The 23,922-nt window shown below is 36.7% G+C and overlaps 2 protein-coding genes across 2 annotated transcripts in view; one reads left to right on the top strand and one right to left on the bottom strand.

The window, feature by feature from the left end:
* Window positions 1-1,860: 1,860 nt before the first annotated feature.
* mrpl33 (mitochondrial ribosomal protein L33) lies at window positions 1,861-8,256 on the top strand. Its single transcript, XM_056250736.1, has 4 exons — window positions 1,861-1,960; window positions 2,285-2,303; window positions 2,683-2,789; window positions 8,142-8,256. The coding sequence occupies exons 1-4, from the start codon at window positions 1,939-1,941 to the stop codon at window positions 8,189-8,191; spliced, it is 198 nt and encodes a 65-aa protein (XP_056106711.1). The 5' UTR covers window positions 1,861-1,938; the 3' UTR covers window positions 8,192-8,256.
* A 2,507-nt stretch (window positions 8,257-10,763) lies between these two features.
* rbks (ribokinase) overlaps window positions 10,764-23,922 on the bottom strand; it is a 37,102-nt gene continuing 23,943 nt past the window's right edge. The window contains exon 9 of the mRNA XM_056250751.1: window positions 10,764-11,033. Within this exon, the coding sequence (XP_056106726.1) occupies window positions 10,860-11,033 (174 nt within the window). The 3' untranslated portion in view covers window positions 10,764-10,859. The remainder of the gene's footprint in view (window positions 11,034-23,922) is intronic.

Raw genomic sequence — 23,922 nt, 5'->3', positions numbered from 1 at the left:
GCATGTAGTGATGACAGTGTCCGTAAGCAGGGTGGATCCGTAAATACAATCTGGGAAGATGTGAGCTAATTGAGCAGCCTGAATGAAATGCTTCTTCTGCCTCTGTCAGGTCTCTCCACAGAACCATCATCTCGTGACGCAGGCAGTTTCACACACATCCTGCCAGCTGGTAACAGTGCGGCCCATCCAACAATTAATTTCCTGAACCCTGTGACGGTCTTCCTCTTGGCAGTATCGTTTCCCCTCTTCAGTCTTCTCTATTTCTAGAGAATCTGTCACCCACATTGATCAATCTTTAATATGTGCTGCTGGTCAGCAAGTCGAGCACGCCGACAAGACCGCGGCGCGTACACACAGTGTTGTTGTTGAAATGACAACCGCATTTAAATGCAAGACTGAATCCCCTAAATTACCATTCAGAGTGTGTGCAGAACAGTCACTAAAATTCAACTACATTCTTATGAGATTACCTCAATAACTCAATACAGAATACAGGAGTTATTTCAAAATATTAATTTTCATTGCTCTTTTTGAGCATAGATGTGTACTGTTTTTGTTTGTGTACTGTTTTTGTACTGTGTTTTGTGAAAGTGTGTAGCAAGTCTTGCAAATTAGCAGTTTTGCTATAACACAAAAAACAATGTATCTGGTTTGTCCAATACTGTTTTTTTTTTCCCATATCAAATAAAGAAATAAAAAAATAAAAAAAAGATGTGAAACACTATCCAAACTCAAATGGTTGTAATTCCTGAATGCTTTAATGCAGACCTAAGGCTGGTCTCTTTTTAAAGAAGACACTCAAAAAATCACTTCAAAAAATGAAATTCACTTCTCTGTAGTTCACTGTATAACAAATGTACTTTATATAAAATATAGTTTTACATAGTATTTTAAAATATACGAAACATGACACCAGCCACTAGGGGGAGGAGCCTGCTAAAAAAGATTACATTGTATTTGTAAATGAACAGTGTGTGGCCTACTGTTTCTCATACTAAAACACACACACACACACACACACACACACACACACACACACACACACACACACACACACACACACACACACACACACACACACACACACACACACACACACACACACACACACACACACACACACACACACACACATATATATATATATATATATATATAAAACTATAATAGTATCTCTATGATACTAAAACAACACCAGTCTGTGATTAGGCATACAACAAAGCAAAAGTACGATCTTTAGTTTTCATGTCAAAATAATATGCGTCATCCGGCGGACTTTTGCTGACAAATAACCTCTCGATGCAACATAGTTTTGTTGTGTTTTTATTATTATTAATTTTATTTATGCAGTAGCCTATATAGAGTTTTATAGTTATTTTTGTACATAACAAAATGAAAGTGAGAAATTATGCTTCTATCTATCTATCTATCTATCTATCTATCTATCTATCTATCTATCTATCTATCTATCTATCTATCTATCTATCTATCTATCTATCTATCTATCTATCTATCTATCTATCTATCTATCTATCTATCTATCTATCTATCTATCTATCTATCTATCTATCTATCTATCTATCTATCTATCTATCTATCTATCTATCTATACGCAATGTGTCCTGGTCTGTATCTATTTTTTTACAGTCTATGGTCTGTATGTAATTCTTTAAAACAAACAAACAACAAATAATATATATTTTTATTAAATGCTTGAAGAATAAACATTAACAACAATGTCCATCATTGTCATAACATAACACAATAATAATAAAAAAATAATACGTAATAAAAAAGGATCCATTCCGACGATGACGTAGAGCCGCACATGACACCGGAAGCGCTGGAGATTGAGCCGGAAGCTTTAAGTGACAGGAGCTCAATGTGACATTTCGAAGCGGTTATTTCCTATTTCTTAACTGTTAGAAAAGAATAAGAATGTTTCTCACTGCTGTGAACCGTGAGTACATCTATAACTTACTCCTAGAATATCTGCAAGACCTCACTGTCTGCATAATACTAGTGGTTGTAGACTGCAGAACAGACGCGTCGTGGAGCGGCTAATACTGTAACTAGCCAGCAGTTTCACCTATAAATGTGTAATGTGAGCATTTGTGTGTCCCAGTTCAAACATATGCCATCAACATTTGTTTTTAGATGTTGTTTAGTGATTATCTGTTTATAAAGCACGCACACGCATATCATATGATGCGTTACTGTTATCATACTGTTAGTTGCTAATGCTAATTACGTTTGGTTTCTTTTTCTTTCTTTCTCTATATAGTTGCCAAGAGCAAATCGAAGTGAGTATTCCTCGTCCTCATTGCAGTCTGATTACATACTGAACCTGTGTGAACACTTGTGCTTTACTCTTATGCAGAATATACTGCTGTAATATGTGTGGAAAAAAACTATTTATGTCCTCCTATCTCCTTAAATTTTGGTAAAAATATCATATATTTATCAGACTTTAAACGGAGATTATACAGTGTGTAATACATTTCATTGTCAAGTATGTTCTGTTGTTGAACGTTTAACAAATACATTTGTGAATTTTAGTCTGGTTAAATGCTTGATTTAAAATGAGTTTTGAGACGTTGCTTGGTTTAAAGTCTTCTTTTATGACAGACACACTGAAGTCAGTGCTTTGTTCTTCCTGTGACCTTGAATCGTGTGTTTCAGGACGCTGCTGGTTCAGATGATGAGTGCGGCTGGCACGGGTTACTGTTTTAACACAAAGAGGGGTCGACTGAGGGACAAGCTGGTTCTGCGAAAGCATGACCCCATAGGTGAGGTGAACCATCAATTTGACTTCATATAGATCCTATTTTCATTTGAGGAACACAAACTAAGTGGCTCAAAATGATATATTGTGCTTTTGTGTCAATGTTATTATAATTGTAGAACCTGATCTGATTTTCAAGGACCCTCAAAAAATGATGATAATTTTGAAAAGGGCCCTATTGCAAAGAATAAAGGCAGCTATATATGTATATATATATATATATATATATATATATATATATATATTCATGTAAAAACACCCATACTGTGTATGGAAATGTTATGTACTGTATCTTGTAAACTAAAAAAATATTTATACATGATTGGCTTTTTATATTGTCGTTGTGCTAAAGCCAAATAATTTCACACATATTCTGGAAAATTCCGTTTTTTTATTAGAATATTCACTTAGTTTTATTTACATATACAGTACTGTGCAAAAGTCTTAGGCACGTTAGTATTTTCACACACAAAAACAGAGATAAAAAGGTTTTAAGGCAGTTATTTATATATTTTGCTCTAGTGTGTCAGTTGGAAATATCAGTTTACATTTCCAAATATTCCTTTTTTGCCATTAATTGTAATAATCCAGTGAGATTTTTATATGCACAAGGAGTCTGACAACAGCCGGTGTGATCGGATCTCACCATCATCGAGTGTGAAGAAACAGAAAACACTGAGACAGACTAAAGCTGGAAGAACTGTGGCAACGTCTCCAAGACACTTAAAGAAAACAGATCTACCTAAAAAACTATGAGCACGTTTACCCGGACTAAAGCGGTTTTAAACTCAAAGAGTGGTCACACCAAATATTGATTTGATTTAGTTATTAGAAGTTAATTGATAAATAAAATCTATTTATTTAGACATAATAAATAAATAAATAGACCTTATTTGTGAAAGCATCCCCACTTTACAGCATTTTTACTTAAAGCTGCTGTCCGTAACTTTTTTAAGTTAAAAATAATCCAAATTAATTATAAAAAAAAAAACATCTTCAGCCAGTGTTCAAAACTATCTGCTTGCCATAGCTAGATTCAAAACGGTTAGCTTGTAATAATGATTTTAATTCCAGTGGTATGGTGGGTTTTCGCGGGAAATTCGAGCATGTCTTTGCGTCATTACGTCACACCCGTACACATAAAGAAGGAGTTTCGGCTAGCCGGCTATACTGCGCGCGACGAGATGTAGAGATAGGCTTTTCTCGCAGCACTTTACATGATTAAACTTATGGCGGATCCAGAAAGATCCAGACAACAATCATCAGTGTCAACTGGAGATTAACCAGTTATAAAACCCAAAAGATTTCGTACTTCGGATTTAAGGTGGAAAGAGAAAGAAACCGTCTCATGCGAACACAAGGATACACATCGGTGGGGCTTTTGAAAGGTGCGTGAACTCCCGAAGGGGTTCGAAACGGAAGAAGAGACGGCTTTTTTCTGCTGAACAAGTAAGACATTTCAATAGTTCAATCGTGTAACAGTACGTTTTCTTAATTCACACAGTTATGGAGTTTTCTTTGTTGTGCCTTTCTCGTTTTGCTATTATGGAGAATATGAATTCTGAACTACACAGGTAATCATAAAACACATTAAATAACGTTAGTCACGCAATGATGATGTTGTTAACATGAACAATTTGAGAACAAAGTAGGCTATAATTTGCACGGTTGCTGTAAATCGCGCTGATTAAATCTAACGATCGCTTGTCATGTCGAATGCTTTTCCCCCCTTAGTTGATCAGAACAAAAATGGATTTTACTTGTTCAGAAGACATTTTCTTATGAAAATTCTTATGTTGGTCAAGCTTTCAAAAAGTGAATCTGTGATTCTGAATGACAGTATCCACACAGCAGCACTCGCCTCAAAGCACTGTGTTCATCCGCGCTGTTTCATGCCGATTTACAACCCACGTAAAAATGATAATTCCGCGAATCACTGCAGTTACAGATTTCGAACAGAGATGGCGACAAAAAGGGAAAAAGCTACGGACTGCAGCTTTAAGTGCCTAAAACCGTTTCCCAGTACTGTAGATCTGCAGGTCGGTTTCATCAAGTGTCTTGGAGACGTTTCCACAGTTCTTCTGGATTTAGTCTGTTTCAGTTTTTCCGTTTCTTCATGTTATCACAGACAGACTCAATGATCAGATCAGATCACACCGGCTGTTGTAAGACTCCTTGTGCTTATAAAAATCTCACTGGATTATTACAATTAATAGCAAAATGAATGTTTGGTAATGCGAACTGATATTTCCTACTGACACACTGCAGAAAAATATATAAACAGTTGGCTTAAAATAATTTTTTGGTGATAATATACCACTTTTTTTATATATAATAAACATCATCCCATAACCATTTTAATATTGCCCTAAACCTCCAGTGAACGAGATACAACAGATATGCAAACTGTTCCTGAACATATGTATGTCCCAAGGAAGAAGATAAACACATAGAAAATAAGTATTAGTAACACTTTACATTAAGGTTTCATTAGTTGTTAACATTAGGCATCTATATTAGTTTAACTAAATTGAACAATACATTTACAGGATTAATCTTAGGTCAGTAAAACTCTTGGAATAGTTTTAGCATATTAATGAAAATGGCAATGTTGATTTATTTGGTCTTTATGATCTGCTGGTGTTGATTATGGACTTTAACTGCTAATAGACACACTGCTGTGAGCATGTAAGATATGCTGCTAGACCTACCCAAATACAGTACATAACATAAGAAGCAGATCTAGACAGGTGGAGGCTTTCAGAGGAACTCTGACGTCCCGCTGGGGGACTAGACTACACCGAACACTGAACCAGACTATTTAAATGTTGACCAAGCAATCTCATTGGCTGCTGAAGTGCATGTACGTACCTGAGCATCGTGAACACAGTGAGCTTGCTGTGCCTGGTACAGTATTTGCTCTCCTCTTTGCGTCTGTATTCAGCGTGTCCCGCCTCTGGACTGTGTTATAGGCCTGTTTACAGACTTAGAAATATTTCCACACAAATTATATTTGGTCCGGAACAGAGATCGAGCAAAAAAAAAAAAAATGTCCGGTTGCTGGTGCAAATCTATTTAACGTCGCATGAAACAGAAGTTGTGATAGTTTTTTCTTCCCTATTTTGACCTATCTCTTCTTCAGAGAAGAGATATGCAAGAGGGAGGGGAAGTTATTTTGATCCATAATGAATGGGCACATTAAAAAAATATATATAATGTGCATGGATAAATCATTTGTAATAAATACTGCAATATTACATAAAAAAATAAGGATCATCAACTTGATTTCATGATGCATCTGATGTTTAGCATTTACTAATGCATTTTTAAAAGTATCGGTTAACATTAGTTCTGCACTGTGAACTAAAATGAACAATTGTATTTTTATTAATGTTGGTAACATTAACATAAACAAGAATGAATAAAACTCAAATAATATATATATATATATATATATATATTAGGGCTGTCAAATGATTAATCGTGATTAATCACATCCAAAATAAAAGTTTTTGTTTACATAATATATGTGGGTGCACTGTGTATAATTATTTTGTATATATATATTAGTGCTGGGCCGTTATCGGCGTTAACGTGCTGCGTTAACGTGAGACTCTTATCGGGCGATAAAAAAAATATCGCCGTTAATCAAAGTTGGGTTGGGATCATAAATAGCTTTTTCGAATATCGTTATATTTTCGCGCAATTCTAATGTGTAGTATGACGCCGTGCCTACTGTCACAGATCTAGGGTATTTTCCTGTCAGGGACACAAGGTGTACTTTTACTTTGTTACGTTGGGCGACGTTCCTCTCGTTACTTTATTTTAATGCAATACGTTGTTAAATGAGTTTATTCCAAGCGCGCTGTGTCCTTTGTATGGGCATGAGCGATGCTCATTTACAAATGAATCACTCTTTTGAGTCGATTCTGTTCAAAGACTTCATCAAACAAGTTGTCAGATGATCTGTCTAAATCGGTTCGCGAATCAGTTGATCTGTTCAGTTCCTCGTGCACTGAATCGTCTAAAGCGCTTTCAATTCACACTCGGAGTCGAAACAGGAAGATTTAAGAGCATCAAGAGCGTTGGATGAAGTGGCCGATCTACAGTACAGTCTAGTGAATGCAAATCTGCAAATGCATCATATTTTTGCCAGCGATGAAGATCTTTATTAGTTGAACATCTTCGTAAGCTGTCTGTGAATGAATGATTCCACAGGACGATACATTCGATTTCATTTCATTCAGGTAATACATTGTGTGTGTATTGCGCAGTGGCATAATCACACGAATAGTTTACATTGATTGAAACTAATTTGTTTAAAAATGAGGCTATTGCAGTAACAAGGCAGGTTCACATAAAATTCTTATGACACATGATGACATTATTTTTTGATCTAACGAGCATTGGCGATGCAAAAACGGACTGTCGTGCGTATTGTTTTTTTTCTTCTTCCAATTATCCTACTATGTTAAAAAAAAAGGATGAAAACATGTTACTTGTTCAATTGATAAACAGTTTGTTTGATGACAAATCGCTAAAGATGAAATTGGCCTCCCTTTCTATCATTGCGGTTTTTTTTTGTTTTTTTTTACGATATTCGACTTTTGCTCCTCGATTGTCGAATGGCATTTTTTGCAGAAATGCACATCCCTATGCGAGGCAAACTATTCTCAAAGACTTACTTTTAGTCATTATTTGGGTAGCACACATTCTGAATGCCTTCGGGAGAATTCAAATGAGCCATTTTAATCTAGATTAATCTAGATAAAAAAAATTAATCTATGCCCACCTCTAATATATATATATATATATATATATATATATATATATATATATATATATATATATACACACACATGCATGTATATTTAAGAAAAAAATATTATTTATATATAAAATATTTATATTTATATATAATATAAATTCTATATAAATCTATATACAGTATATACATGAAAATATTTCTTAAATATATACAAGCATGTGTGTGTATTTATATATATATATAAAATAATTATACACAGTGCACCCACATATATTATGTAAACAAAAACTTTTATTTTGGATGTGATTAATCATTTGACAGCCCTAATATATATATGTTCACACATATATGTTCATTGTTTGTTCATGTTAGCTAATGTATTAACTAAATGTTAACAAATGAGACCTTATTGCAAAGTGTTACCTAAATATTTTTCCATACACTTGTTTGTCATCGCCTATTTTTTTCCAGGATTATCTATAGAATAATTGTGATCCCATAATGTGATTGCATGATTTCTGTCTTTTTCAGCGCTTGTTACATATTTCAGTTAATGTTTTTTTCTTTTCTCTGCATTGCTCTCCACAGTGAACAAACATGTTCTGTTCTTTGAGAAGAGGAAGATACGCTCTCTTTAAAAACTTGTGATACAGACACTGAGAAAAAGGACTTTTAAAGTGTTATTGGCCACAGTGTGGTGATCAACTATGACAAGAAGATTTCCATCAAATCAAAGAGCCGGCATCACTGCAGCTGTGGATAACTGGTGTAATGAGACCAGAGACCAGTTGCACATCCTGGCAGGATAATGTGTTGTTAAGACCATTACAAGAAGTCTATTATGTTGGATTCGTTCAGTTCTTTTGTTTCCGTTCTTCTACCAAGGCAAAATGTTGACCTACTGCAAACAATGAACCACCTACTCAATGACAGATCGCTTTAGGCTGAATTTGTTGGAATAATTAGCCAGCAAGATGTATTTTGTACAAACAAAAAAGAGATCTGTGTACATAATTGTTACCACAAAAATAACAGCAATTCAAACATACGAAACACCTGTGCTGCTTGTGCTTTCTTACGTATATAGACATTTTCACTATGACAACTGTTCTTATCTTCATTGAGAACTGTGTACTCTCGATTACAACAAACAGACCATTACTTCAATTCCTAAACTTTCTCCCAGTTCTGCCTTTTGAGATGAACTTACTCTTGCTCTCAACAAAACTGAACAATATATAAATCTCCTAAAGGGTTAGTTCACCCAAAAATGAAAACTCTGTCAGTAATTACTCACCCTCATGTTGTTCAACCCCGTAAGACTTTCGTTCATCTTCGGAACACAAATTAAGATATTTTTGATTAAATCTGAGAGCTGGATCACTCCTCCATAGGCTTCTTAAGGGATCGAAACTGGCCGGCCCAAAAGTTATGAAAGACATCGTTAAAATAGTCCGAGTGACGACAGTGGCTCAATCTTAAGTTTATCAAGCGACGAGAATACTTTTTGTGCGCAAAAAACAAACAAAAACTACGCAAAGCTTCTAGGTTGTACGTCACGCATCACACACATGACCAGCGTCAGCCAATAGTGAGCCTGCGTCTGACGTGCAACCTAGAAGCTTTGCGCAATATCACTACGTGAAATATCATGGCCGAACAGAGAAGGAAATGATTAGTTGAATAAAGTCGTTATTTTTGTTTGTTTTTTGCGCACAAAAAGTATTCTCGTCGCTTGATAAACTTAAGATTGAGCCACTGTAGTCACTCGGACTATTTTAACGATGTCTTTCATAACTTTTGGGCCGGCCAGTTTCGATCCCTTAAGAAGCCTATGGAGGAGTGATCCAGCTCTCAGATTTAATTAAAAATATCTTAATTTGTGTTCCGAAGATGAACGAAAGTCTTACGGGGTTGAACAACATGAGGGCGAGTAATTACTGACAGAGTTTTCATTTTTGGGTGAACTAACCTTTTAATAGTGAATTGTGTAAAGTATGGAAGCTTCTTTCCACCACTGAATAAAAAAATTAAAAAGGTAATTGCAACTTTTTAACCCTTGTGTTATGTTGCGGGTCAATTTGACCCGTTTCGATTTTCAAGTTGTTGGAAATACTGGTTAACCTTTGTTTTTTTTCTTGATATTTTGTGCCTTTTTCTTATTTATCATGATGAACATGCATGCAAAGTTTCAACATGCTGATGTTTTGACATATACAAACAAAATTACTGTTACGTTCGTGATGTTCGCGGGTCAATTTGACCCTCATAGGCAGCCATTCAAAAGCAACTGTACAGACACAAAATAAAAACATTTATTTTCTGTATGTCAGGGCACTTCAACTCCAGTTCTAACGTGCAAGTGCATCTAAAAGTGCTATAACCCTAACCAAACACACTTAAAAAAGATAAAATTACAGTGTTCAGAATTATTTGCAAATTACAGATGAAAATCTTTGTCAGACACAGATAGTAAAATAAGCTCTCATTTCAATATTCAAAATATCTAAAATACCTAGCTTTTAACCAAAACTTTTATGTAGGATTTTCAAAGGCAGATTCACAGAGCCAAAAAATAAACAAAAAACATTTATTTGATGTATGTTTTTGTTATGTTTGGTTTCTCACTTCCCAGTGAGTGAATAATGAAACTAGGAAAATAGGTCTTAGGAAACTAGGGAAAGTTAACTTAGGAAAATGAAAACTTTTCATTATACAGCAATTTTTTTTTGTTCAGTTACGATGTTCAAAGCATAAAATGTAAAAAAAAAAAAAAAAAAAAAAAAAAAAAAATATATGCAAAAAAATCAGTATACTGTTTATTTTCCAATTTTGTCAAAACAAAACTGTTTTAAAAAATGTTTTTAAAACATTTTCATAAATCATATTTTCAGATATAATGTTTTTGTAATGTTTGACAAATGTTGATTTTAAAAGTTTACAGTTTGTATCTAAATCTTTGTTGTTTTTCATAGTGTGATTTTTGAGGAATTGTATTGAATCCAATTAGGGTCAATTTGACCCGGTCCATATGGGGAGTACACAGAATTCGAACAGAACACAAGGGTTAATCTCACAATTAAAAAAAAGAATTCTCCGAATTACGTGAAATAAACTCGCAATTCTAAGAAAACAAAAAAGTCAGAATTGTGAGATGATATAATCATTAACAAATGAATAATTGCTAGGAAATGACATCATGAAGAACTCTCCAGTACTTGGTATTGTTTATTACACACACAGTAATTCTGTGGACACTGTGCACAGATTAATGGAGGTGCTGTTGTTGTCTTTGGCGTGTCACCTTCAGAATAGTTCAGTTGGCAGATCCTTCTGAAATGGAAAAGATGTTTGAGTGCCGACCGTCTGAACAGACACTGCTGCCACGAGGTTGGCTCTCCTGGCCATCTCTTCCAGCGGCATTGTGGGATATTGGGCCATGTAGAAAGCCAGAGCACCAATGAAGCTGTCGCCTGCTCCCTGTTGAGAGTATTTTTAGTTCAGTTTGTGGCATCGATGCTCATAATGCATTTGAACAGAAATACACTGAATTTTTACAAAACAAAATATGACAGCAGGGGGTGCCGTCATACTCTTCAATGCTAGTACTAAGTCCAAAGGTTGTAACTTTGTACACAAATCAGGGGAACAAATAACATCACGGTGTGCAAATCCTAAATAAATATTAAACCATCAATTGATCCTGACAATATTTAATGATGATGATGACATGACTTTACTTCCCTATTTGCGCGCTGCTGAGTCATTTGTGTTTGCCGTTGTGTAAGGCATGATGAGTAAGTGTGTAGATGCTGAGTTGGGCACAGGTCACAGAGGTCAGTGTGAAACAACACACATGCTTGAAGCTTTTCTCGACCGCTGTCACGCCTCAAAGTCTCGTGAAGCTCTTCTGATATATGTGCTCTGCAACTTTAGTTTTCTCTCCCTCTTGGTAATTTCACTATAATCAGTATTTTTGGGTGAATCAGTCAACAAGTCAAATCATATCTAACCTCAAACTCAAAAAAGTACAACATTTTGAGGCATTAATGCTGATAAAAAAAACAAAAAAATCATACATGTTTGTTGGATTCAGTATCTATCCCCACTACACTACCAGTCAAAAGTTTGGAATAATCTTTTAATATATGTATTTTTATAAACATTGAAATAATTTGCTTATGTTCGCCAAAGCTGCATTTGTTTAAACAAAAATATATTGAAATTTGTAATATTGTGAAATATTATAATTTAAAATAACGGTTTCCCCGTCAGCGTTTAAAAGGAAAAGTTGCCAGATAGCGGCAGCATTTTGTGATATTTTTTTTTAAACAAAATGTTCATGTCTCAGACTATTTTGTTGTATGAATATCTGAACATGCAATATATCGAAAGAACAGGTCATTTTCTTTCAAAAGCATTTTATTCTTGCTTAATGCATTCTTGAATGTGGGTTATTTATTTCTGTGATGGCTTAATTTTCATCAAACATTAGTCCAAGTCAGTTCATACTTTATTAAGATCCCTTATGGGCAATTTGGATGCAGCACAGATAGACAGACACAAACTGACACACGCAGTACATCATAATAGTAATACATATTAAACATTTCAAAATAGCATGAATATATAAAATATAGAATAAAAAAATATAAAAACCTTAATAAATACCTTTAAGACTTATTTAGTAGTCTAATTGCACTCGGAACAAAAGAGTATTTGTATCTATTAATATTTTAATATATATTTTATATATTTAGTCCAGTCTTTAGTGTCAAATCATCCATCAGAAATCACTATGTTGACACTAATATGCATTGGTTAGCATAAACTTCTTTAAAAAAAATTAACTTTTGATCACACACACACATTTTCCAAAGATCATTCTTTTTCCGAGTTATCGTTATTGCACACTAAGACCCACTTTTCCATCTCCACTTGTATATATTTAATTATATGAATCGTGATAAGGACACCGGCAGGTTTCACCATGCCTGCAGGGGGTAGACAGGGATCTAGGGGAGGGGTAACAGCGGGTGTTGAGTTTATGATGGGAAAGCACAGAGGAATGCAGTGATGTGCTCAGATTTAACCGCAGATCGCCCTGTCACCGGTTCTCACAAGTCTACCAGATTACTCATCTCAACGGCCTGCCTCTAAACCATCGATCGCTCTTACACGCCTCTGACTGTCCCTTCAGTCTCCTCCATATAGCCACAGTTGTCTAAACTCCCCTACTGATTGATGACTGAATAATGTGATCTGTGCAGACAAGAATTCATTACAAAATGATCGCAGTCCACCTTTGCACAGTTAAGCGCTGTTTGGCTCAATGGAAGAACATCTGCAGTTAGACATGGGAAATTCATTCCCAATCATCTCATGAGAACATTTCTGGAAAAAATGATCCACCTGGTTCACTTTCGGTCTGCCTCTGTTGCTCTAATAAGATTCGTGCAGCAAGGAATGTGACAAGTAGAAATAAAGACAATCGTGATTTTACTGCTGGAGGTTGCTAAGTGGTCGTATTGTTAGTGCATTCAAGTCCTCCTGAGAAGTTTGTATTTACAAGTTTGGAAGTCATGTTTACAATGTTCAGGTCACTTTCGTCGGAGAAAGATGGCGGTTTACCTTCTCTTAATTAACTACACAAAAATACAGCAAGGTTTTTAACTCTACTTCTAGAAAATAAAGAACAAATAATGTGCATGTGTAAACTTTGCTTTATATTGTATTGGTATACTACAATATTTTGTGTTGCAATAGAGAGCCTAAGCCCCTCCCCTTCCGGTCGACCACCATGGGACCTTATTTCAGAAAAATCTTGTATGGTAGTCAATGGCGAGAGACAACAAATATTTTGATCTCGTTTGAATTGTGCTCTGAATTACACATATGATGTTTGTCAATTTAAAAGATACATTTTAAAGTCAATAAAGTCGCAGTTTGATGTAAAACTGTTGAGGTGAAAATACGTAATTACAAAGACTACAAACCCAAACGGCGCACATTGTCTCTCAATGAATGAAGCTACCTTTACTGAAGCTTACGTCTGTCATTGTTTCTATAGTCTTACGTTATAATCGTAACGTTACGCCGTCATGCCTGAGTGTTTTGTACCAGACTGCACACACACGAGCAGCGGATCTCGCTCGTTGTTTCGCTTCCCGGGAGATGTAGTTCATTGAGCGATTTTCACATAAAACTAAATGTTACTCTTCTGTTTCATGACAAACTGCGACTTTCTTGACTTTCCTAATTATCTTTTAAATTGACAAACATCATATGTGTAATTCAGGTCACAGTTCAGACGGAATAAAAAGATAAGTTGTCTCTCGCCATTGACTACCATACATATTTTTTCCGAAATAAGGTCCCATGAGCCGGAAGGGGAGGGGCTTAGGCTCTCTATTAGCTGTTGTAAAAAAAAAAAAAAAAAAAAGCCTGACAATGTCACTGCTAAATACCCATTAGAATTGGCCATGTTTCTCACTGACACTCCTCAACTCATAAACATCGGGGCTTAAAGAAAATCCTGAGCTTCCCACTCGTATTTATGACTTTTTGGAGGTGTTCATGTGCATTCAATTTGAAAATACGACCTTTCCATCATTTCTGACAGTCCTTGTTGCAACTTACGTTAAAAAAACAACAAAAAAAACGTCAGCTTCAAAATTCACATTTGAGGTATGAGTATAAAATTAATGTTAATGAACAAAAGGCGAAAGTTTCCTGAATTAATGTTAACCACAGACCTTAGTCTGCCATTCTAATAACCTGTAAGAAATTAGAGAACCCAGTGCGAATTAGACTTGGGTTGGACGACAAATAATCATAATGAATGAATCCATTGCCAAAAAAGATGGCATTTTATTGACAAAGAATTTAGCATTTTTTAAATTTCTCTCTAATTTGTATGACCAACTGCTAATGAAAATGTAATGCTTTCAGTCACTACAAAATATAGTCGGTGTGAATACCTCATATGTAAAAAAAAACAAAACAAAAACACTACATAGACACCATGATGTGTTTACTTTGCTGAATTGGGCAAACATTATATCGCCCAATTTTGCATTGAAATGATCATCCTTCACTTTTAAAAAGTCAGCTTTTGTCTTTACAGGCTGCATGGTTAGCCTTCAAAAGTGAGAATGACTTCTGACAACAGTTGACTGAAGCATGATGTATCTGTAGTGACAACCAGGAGCTTCCAAACAGTCCCAGATAGAGCCGTCTGTCAATCATATGACAAAACTATTAGATGTGGTCAGTCAAAGACCGAAGTTTATTTTACATTACGGCTCTGAAAACTTTGAAGATGCAGGACGAATTGCGTTCTCCAAAAAAGTACAGTTTCTCCAGAATATCTGTACCACAGCGTTATGTATGTCACAAAATAAACATGACATGCATAGAAAACATAGCCTGGGAAAACCCAGACAAATTTAGATTTGCTCTGAAAGTTAGTCTGGCAAAGAGCTCATTCAAGCCCATTTCCAATCCGTCGAAATCGAGGCACCAATCAGAAACGTTGAGGCGGGCTTTACACGATGACGACAGCGCTGGGATTTTGAAGCAGATTTTGTAGCCTACATTACAAAGATGGATGCCGCCGTCGAACATCACTCGTTCGAATCAGCTATCGCGTCTGTTTTAAGCGATTTGAACGTTTCCTTTTTGTTAAAAACCGAGCAAAGAACAACACTCGGAGATGTTTCTCCGCCGCTCTGCATACGTCATCTCCTTCATCGCTCTGATTGGGTTTAGCTCTATCCGCGACGTCCGTTGGTGACGCCCCTCTGGAAATGATTTGTCTATGACGCTTTGCCAGACCATAACTCACTTACAACTGAGAATGGTCTGGTTTTAACCAGGCTATAGAAAACATGAAATAGTGTTTACAACCAATTTGACTTCTGATGTATTTCCAAGTGAAAAGATATTGAGAAAAAATGTAGTCATGATTTTATCCAATGGGAATTAAGTATATGAAGAAAAGAGGGTCCTATCAGAATACAACCATGTGGTTAAAGGGGAGGGGTTTGAAAAAGAAGAGGAATTGGTGACTTCATCCAAAAAGTAAAGTAGTTTCAGAGAGGATAACAAAGACAAACAATCTTTCATTGAAATAATGTGCACAGATGAATTGTGGACAATTAATACAGGAACATGTGTCAAGGATTAATTTTGAATGCATGTTGAAGTCTTGACAATGTGATATTAAACTAATATCTACAGTAATTTGGTGCTAGTTCAAGATTATGGCCTTTGGAGTAAAAACTTGGGAAAACATGATGCTCATCACAGTTGGAACAACATTTTTACACCTACAGTGTTGCGGTATAATAATTTAAAAGGCTAAAAAAGCAATGAATGGAGTGGATGACTCACGGCTGACGTGAGCAAGATGGCATTCAAACATCTAATGCAAAAGAGCATACTGAGTGAATGACCACAGACTCAAAACTCAAAGAGAGCCCAACAACAACTGTTATTCTGTGGCTGTTGAAAAACCATAAGGATTTCCCAAAGGTTGGTGTATCATAACGTGTTTCTACTAGTGCTGTCAAACGATTAAAATATTTAATGTCATAGTTAATCGCAATTAATCGCACATTTTTATCTATTCTAAATGTCTCTTGATTTATTTTTGGCCCATTATTTTTTTCTCATTTTAATGCTCTTATCAACATGGAAAAGTGGATCGGCTTGCTTTGTGCAAATGTTTTTTTATTGAAAACAACATTGGCATATACTGTGTTCAATTTCACACTAACATTCTCACTTGGAGCAAATAATCTCTCACCCAATGTAACACTGTCCATCAATAAAAGGGTGAAAGAATACTGACGAGGTCCTGATATTGACGAGGGGGCGGAGAATTCGCTTCAGCTGTGTGTGTGTGTGTGTGCTTGGCCATCAAGTGGTATTTCAGACTGGACGTGCTGCGATGATGATAGCTCAGTTCACAACGACAAAACACACAGATCACTTTGGTCTTGTCAATGGAACCATTTGGCAACTTTTTAAAAGTAAACTTTCCATTCAGAATCTTATTGGCATCCATTTCGGCGTCTCGCGCTCGTCATCCACTCAAAACGTAACGTTAACCTACTATTTGGCCGGCTCGCAAGCCCAAACGAGTGTATGCGGCGTCGTGCCTGTTGTTGTTTCCGGTCTAGCTAGATCTGCTTGCGCTTTGGCCGACGAAGCAACAAAATGTCCTCGCGCGGCGCAAGCCATTGAAACGAATGGGTTTCATAGCGCCGCGCATGTGAAAAAAACGACAAAGTTTGCTAGGCCAAAAAGACCCTTAATCGCGCAATAAAAAAATTGACGCCGTTAAAATGGGTTTGCGTTAACGGCGTTAATAACGCGTTTAACTGACAGCCCTAGTTTCTACGGATGGTACAGCACAAGCTTTAGAGTTTGTTGACGGTCAAATCTCTAATCTTTTAGAAACTCAGTTGGGGGTGTGAGTGGTCATCTTGTGTCACCAAAGCACATGTTGCTAGGACATGGTTTCTCTCAAAAGAATGGCTGCTGTCCAATGTGGCTCAGTGTGGGTTCTTCTTTGTGGGTTTCATTTACAGTCTCTTGGTGTGACGACACCAATGTCGGTTGGAGGCATTCAGTGCTTTCCGGTAAATACTCACCACCGTCTGCTGTAAAGATCCCTGTGGTGGGTCCTCTATGTCTCTTTTCATGGAGGTGTAGTTTGGCTGATTGTGATTGTCTGAAACAACTACAAGCCTTTATTGTCTGGCTTGAAGGCAGGGTTTTGGAATTGGGTTGACATCCAAATGTAAGAGCACAGGCCACCCACAGTCCATGCTGTAGGGTCTCTGTGAACACACACACACGTAGGCTGCAGATAGGATCACTTTCTCATGAAAGGGTCGGTCAGTGTTGGATTTATGAAGGCTTGTGTAAGATATATGGAAGAAAGGGAATGATCTTAGAACGGGTGTGTAGCCACACAGAGGGAAACTGCTTACTTGCCCTTCCAGTGGTGTTTAACCGTGCTTTTCATGTAGTGCCACACCGCACGGCTTTTGATGTGATGTGAAGCTGTAAAACTGCCAAAAGATCCTTTTAACTTGAGACTGCTTAGAGTCCAAGAGAAAGGATTCCTTGATCAAGAGTACACAACGGTACGGTCCATTTGAGATGTGCGTAAAGTCCTCTTAAGGGTGACACATGCGACCCACTCACTGATTTTCTTTCAGTGCTCAAAAAACCAACCGCACCACCAACTCAACTGCTGAGTTAAGAGACCAACCAACTCTCTTCGCAACCTCTGGGAACAGATTGCGGTCTTTCATTGCTTTGGCATGTCCAATAAGCGTAACTCCTCCCCACCTCCACTTACTGTAGAAGAACTGACAAGCCATACTCTCTGCAACCTGACAACTGTTAACTTTTGTGTGGCATTCTCTCTTTTCCTCAGAGAAGAAGCTCATCGCAATGACACCAGTTGTTGTCCATGGTGTTCACGTCCACATGGTGTGTCTGTTCTAATTTCTGTGAACTTAAAGGATTAGTTCACCTCAAAATGAAAATTTCCTAATAATTTACTCACCCTAATGCCATTCAAGATATCCATGTCTTTCTTTCCTCAGTGGAAGAGAAAATAAGTTTTTGGAGGAAAACATTTCTGGATTTTTCTTCGAATAATGGACTTCAATGGACACCAACGTTTTGAAGTCCAAATCAATGCAGTTTCAAAGGTCTTTGAAGTGCTTCAAACGGCTGTGCATGATCGCAGCTGAGGAAGAGGGTCTTATCTAGCGAAACGATAGGTCACCCCCCCCCCCCCCCCTCCAAAAAAAAAAAAAACCCAAAAACTCTTTAACTACAATTGTTCGGATTGAGCTGATCTGCAATGCGCCGGGAACTACGTCATCACGTTGAAAGGTCACGCTCGATGTCGCCGGCGCCGGCAGAAGTACCGCCCCACTATTTACAAAGCGACCATGCGAAGGAGGATAGTTCAAATTGTATTGTACAGTATATATATATATATATATATTGGAAAATGACCTATTGTTTCGCTAGATAAGACCCTCTTCCTCAGCTGCGATCATGCACAGCCGGTTAAAGCACTCCAAAGACCTTTGAAACTGCATTGATTTGGACTTAAAAATGTTGGTTGCAATTGAAGTCCATTATTTGAAGAAAAATCCAGAAATGTTTTCCCTTCAAAAAAATTATTTTCTCTTCCACTGAGGAAAGAAAGAGATGGATATCTTGGATGGCATTAGGGTGATAAGTAAATTATTAGGAAATTTTCATTTTGAGGTGAACTAATCCTTTAATGACAATTGTCTGAAGAGACGCTGCAGTAAGTGACAGAATCTGTGAGACATGCTTATACGATTACACATCTTTCATTTCTGGGTCAATGCGACAGTCCCAACAGTGAGGAGTGATTTAATCAACAACAGATACATGTGACATTCTGTTATAAAGTGTTTCAAGTTTATCAGCGGGCAGCTGGCTTAAAATGTTACAAATAGGCTATATCCTTGGAATCAAACTGACATATTCCCATTTCTGTACATAACCAATGGTTTCTAAGTAGTTCTGTATTAACTGCGGTGCAAACTATGTCAGCGCGATATATCGAAATATCGCAAATGTACATATCACGTTACGATAACTGAAAGAATTTAATAGTTCAAAAGTTTTAGGTCGACGCAGAGAGTAGACTGGACACATGACCGTAGATACGTGTGACATGCTTAATGTTATTAGGCGCAATGAGCGAAGTACTTACGCATATAGAAAACCGCCTCAAGTAGCATGTAATCCCGATTCCAGTTCTCTTTCACAGTTTATATGGCCAAATACACACAAAATGATGTCAAAATGCCCATCTTGGTGAGTATTCACGTAGTCAGTTACGTCTTAAGTGGAGTAAACAGTTGAGAAAGAAGGTGCGCGTGTATCGATATATTGGATCCGTGCAGCTCTTAAAGTGACAGCATCCTAATAATCCTGCTTATATCCGTGTGCTTAATGTTAATCAAACAACAATAGACAAAGAGAAAATCACTCACTGCTCGACTGAATAACTTTTATATACTGAATAATCAGTATTTAGTTCATACAGTGAAGACTTAGTAGTGTTTTATTTTTACATTTGATTATTTAATTTCTGCTGTTAAATAAACCTAATGTAGGCCTACCTGAAACCACAAACCCCCTGGTTTAAACTGATGTTAAAATGACTTAATTTGTATACAGTAAAACACTGCCTTTTACTTCCAGAAGTTGTAAGGATGCTTTCTTCTCACAAAAAGAATGTATAAAATGTATGTTGGTTATACCATTTTCCATTTGTATATATATTTAAATATAATTAATCTTAGACACTTAAAGCATTATCATATCACATTTTGAATTTTGCATTATTTAACGAGTTATAGTTAAACTCAATATATAGTTAAGCTATATATAGCAGCCCTAGTGCAAACTGAGCCACGTAAACAAAAAAACAGTGTTTAATTCATGCAATACCAGAGCTGAGACCATTCCATGCCTATTCTCTGAATAACAGGGGTTGTTTAGTATGAAATACTGAGATTTGATGACACTGCAGAAAACCCTGGATTCAGTCCAAGGAGCACAGAGCAAAGCTGAGCTTCGTGACTCACACCACTACGCTCGGAGAGAAGCCCGGTAAACACTTTAACCTCCAATTGAATGTTTTTTAATGACTAAAGATAGACCTCACAAATAAACAGTCGCCACATACTGTCAAAAAGTGACGACAGTTCTCTTTTAGGTCTTAACCGGAAGTGATATTCCATTATTCTAAGAGAATAAGCTGATGGAAACATGCCTTGCTTCTGTCTAGCCGACTGTTGAGATAAAATCTGGCACTTGGCCCCATTCCCTCCTCCTCCTGGTTTTAACAAATGGGGGGAAACCAGAGTTACTGGAAGTGGGATCAGGGCATCCAAAAGAGTTAAACAACTCAAGATTTATGGGTCATCAAAGTGCGCGGGAACAGGCCGACCGCCACGTGGAGACCACAGCCAGGCGGACTCCCGCTGAGAGGATCTCTACTGAGCACTGAGTCACCCAGAGAGAGCAGGGCAGCCCTGGACAATACAAGCTGTGCTATTATATCTGAGTGTGTGCGTTTATGAGAGGCGTTATACGTAGTGTTGTCAGAAATATTGATATTCCGATATGTATCGATACTGAAATTTCTGAAATGGTTTCGATACACCTTTTCAGCAGTATCGATCAATTGACAGTTGGACACACACCCGCCTCCACTCACTCACTCCGGTTGAATAATGCAGATAATTTTACTCATTCTCACAGGTTTCGCGCGAGAACCATTGATCTATATATGTGGCGATCTCATACAGCCGCATCTCAAACATGGCTTATTGCGATTAAACGGTGAAATACATACACATTTATGTCAAAATGGCCGTTTTGCAGAGTATCCAGGTAAACAGTCAGTTTTGGAACATATTATTTGAGAGAAAACGCATGTTGTGTCAGTATATCAGTATATTGGATCCGTGCGTAAGCTTGTAAAGTGACTGCAGCCTAATGTTCCTTGTATTCAAAATATATATAATAAGCACGTTCATCATGAATCCATTTTCCAAACCGTGTTTTTGTCTTATCCTGAATCACTACGGTACACCTATAATAAGTGTTTATATTGGGACTATTTTAGACTAGTTCCGGTCTTACCACTGCGGAGTAGCCCAGTACCTGCGTGACCCGTCATAGACAGAAACAAAGAGAAGGAGCTCCAATGTTCTTCCACAAGTTCTGTTTATTAACCGCTAGAGCGCCAAAAATTACGGGTTGCAGCTTTAATCAAAGAACAAAAGACAAAGAGAAAATGCCTTGCTTCTCTTGACTGAACAACTTTAGTAACTTTAAATGTAAGCAGTAATTCAATTTTTTACAATGAAAACTATCCAGTGATATTTTACATTTGATTACTTTCATTTCTTTCCTGAATATACTGTTACTAACAGGGGTCTCAAACTCAACTTAACTGGGGGCCGCTGTAGGTAGAGTCGGGGTCAGGCTGGGCCGCATCAAGTATTCCACAAAAAAATAGTATTCAAGTATTCCAAAAAAGGAACACAACTGATCCAATCTTCTCAATATTTATTATTAACATTTCTTCTGAACTGTTCCTCTGAATTTGAACATTCCTTTCTGTACATTATTGGTTCTTCATGAGCTGTCCTTCTGACAGTTGAAGTTCATTTTACAAACTTTCTTTGTCTATAACACATATTTGTGATATTTATATTTGCTTATGTCCTTTTTATTTTCTTTATACAACACATTAATGATATTGAATGTTTTTTTTGGAAGGCACATTTCCTTTTATTATACTTAGAAAAACAATTATTGCTTTTGAAATACAAATTTTTGCAGTCATGTCTGCCCGTCTTATTGAATTCTTTTTACACATGTATAGTGTCTCAAATTACTGACTGCACAAATCAAAGCAAACCTTCTTATCAACCTGTTGGACACATATTACAAGCTCAAAATGATTATTCTCACATTGTTTTAGAGCAGGGTCTCTCTCCAACACGTCGCTCGCGAGCTGCCAGTAGCTCGTGGCCTGATTGGTGGTAGCTCGCCAAGGGGCCGTTCACATATCGCGCTCACATATTTTGCGCGCTCAAGTTCGCTATTTCAAATGTAGGCGCGCGGCAAGTGCGCTCATAATTGAAGCGACGCGCTCATTTTTTCCAGGCGCAGTATGTTTGTACTTCGCGGTTATCTATGACAACTATTGACAACAAACCCACCGTAAGCTGTCACGAGACTATCTATGGTAGCCCGTAAGGGATAAAAAAAAAAAAATTAAAACGCGGCACACGCAAACGACGGGCCGCACTAACATTCAACTTTAATGTCAAGTAGGGGGCCACAAAATATCACCCCGCGGGCCGCAAATGGCCCGCGGGCCGCGAGTTTGAGACCACTGTGTTAGACCCACATGAAAAACTTAAAGCCACGTTTATTGCATTTGTCTCTCTAGTTTTATTGTATTTCTTTGTGCTACTGTTTGCAATTTGTATGTTTGTTCTTATTTTATTACTGACTGTTTACTTTTTTTTTATCATCAAATTATCAAAAAAGTCAGATAATAAATTATCTGTATGGCCGTATATATGGCAGTTTCCCTGTGGTACCGAAAATGGTATCACTGCGATATTCCATTGGGAATGAAAATCAGTCAAAACAATGCATATAAACAATTAATGATTAGAATGATGTAATGTCCATTTTAAGTGTTTGCACAACACTGATAAGGGCTAAGTGATCGACTAGTTAAACATTTTCGATTGAGTCGGTGACAGAGGAGGCAGTAAAGGATGAATGGGGAACGGGCAAGTCATGATGCAAACATCTGCATGTTTCACACTAATCGCTAGGCCACATCTCTGGCATAATAATCTGTTTTATGAAAGAAAAAAACTTTTTCATATGGGTTTAAAAAAATAAGGATTTTCAAAAAGATTAAGTTTAACGAGTCAAAAACTTTAACACTGCAACATTCTGTAATAAAGGGTCTGCAGGGCCTAATTGACATCATTTCCGTTTAGTTTTTTTTCATGTTGGTTGCACCACATGACTTAGTTTATTATTTTAAGCATTGCAAAATTCTGTAATAAAAAACCAAGAATAGTCCGTTTTGAAGTTTTTTTTTTTTTTTTTTTGTGGAGTCACAGCATAGTGTATGACATATTACAATCTGAACTTAAACTTTCTTAGTCAAAATTATCTAAAATTTTTGGGAACTTATTGACACATACTCATGAGGGTCTGCAGGGCTTAATTGACATCATTTCCGTTTAGTTTATTTCTTTTTTTCATGTTGGTTGCACCACATGACTTTGATTTAAAAAAAATTATATATATATATATATATACTGTATCTGTCAAAGAACTAAGCTTCAATAAGACTTTTTATGATATTAGGACAGTTGATTGAAGAAGCTGGCATTCATCACCAGAGACCAGTTTTGCAGTGATTATCAGAAGAACCCTAGACTAAAAGAGATAAAAATGACTAAAAGCAGGTAAAATGGATGTGGTCTGTATTAAGAATCCAGTGTTCATTCTGCTGGAAACTAAAGGGATTATGAAATAATAAAAAAAAAACATTTACTCTAGTTCTCAGAATTTCTCCAAATAAATCGTTTTTCTTAGAACTTCATGTGGTCTTGCAGTAGGTGTGGGATGAAGTTCTAAAATTGCTTGTTAACCAAGTAAGATGTGGTTAAAAAAATGAGAACTGAATTGCAAGACAGAATAATAAAAATAAAGAACAGAGAAGCAGTGCAACCTGTTTGAGGCA

Source organism: Rhinichthys klamathensis, unplaced genomic scaffold (assembly GCF_029890125.1).
Source record: "Rhinichthys klamathensis goyatoka isolate OS25496 unplaced genomic scaffold, OSU_Roscu_1.1 h1tg000074l_1, whole genome shotgun sequence".
In the NCBI taxonomy this organism is placed as follows: domain Eukaryota; kingdom Metazoa; phylum Chordata; class Actinopteri; order Cypriniformes; family Leuciscidae; genus Rhinichthys; species Rhinichthys klamathensis.
Note: the sequence above shows the minus strand (reverse complement) of the source record. Positions and strands in the feature narration are given on the sequence as shown.

Bases quoted from the DNA above. Each gene is read 5' to 3' on its own strand.
- mrpl33 (XM_056250736.1), top strand. From the start codon at position 1,939: ATGTTTCTCACTGCTGTGAACC. The intron at 2,790-8,141 runs GTGAGGTGAACC...TGCTCTCCACAG, and splicing joins GCGAAAGCATGACCCCATAG to TGAACAAACATGTTCTGTTC.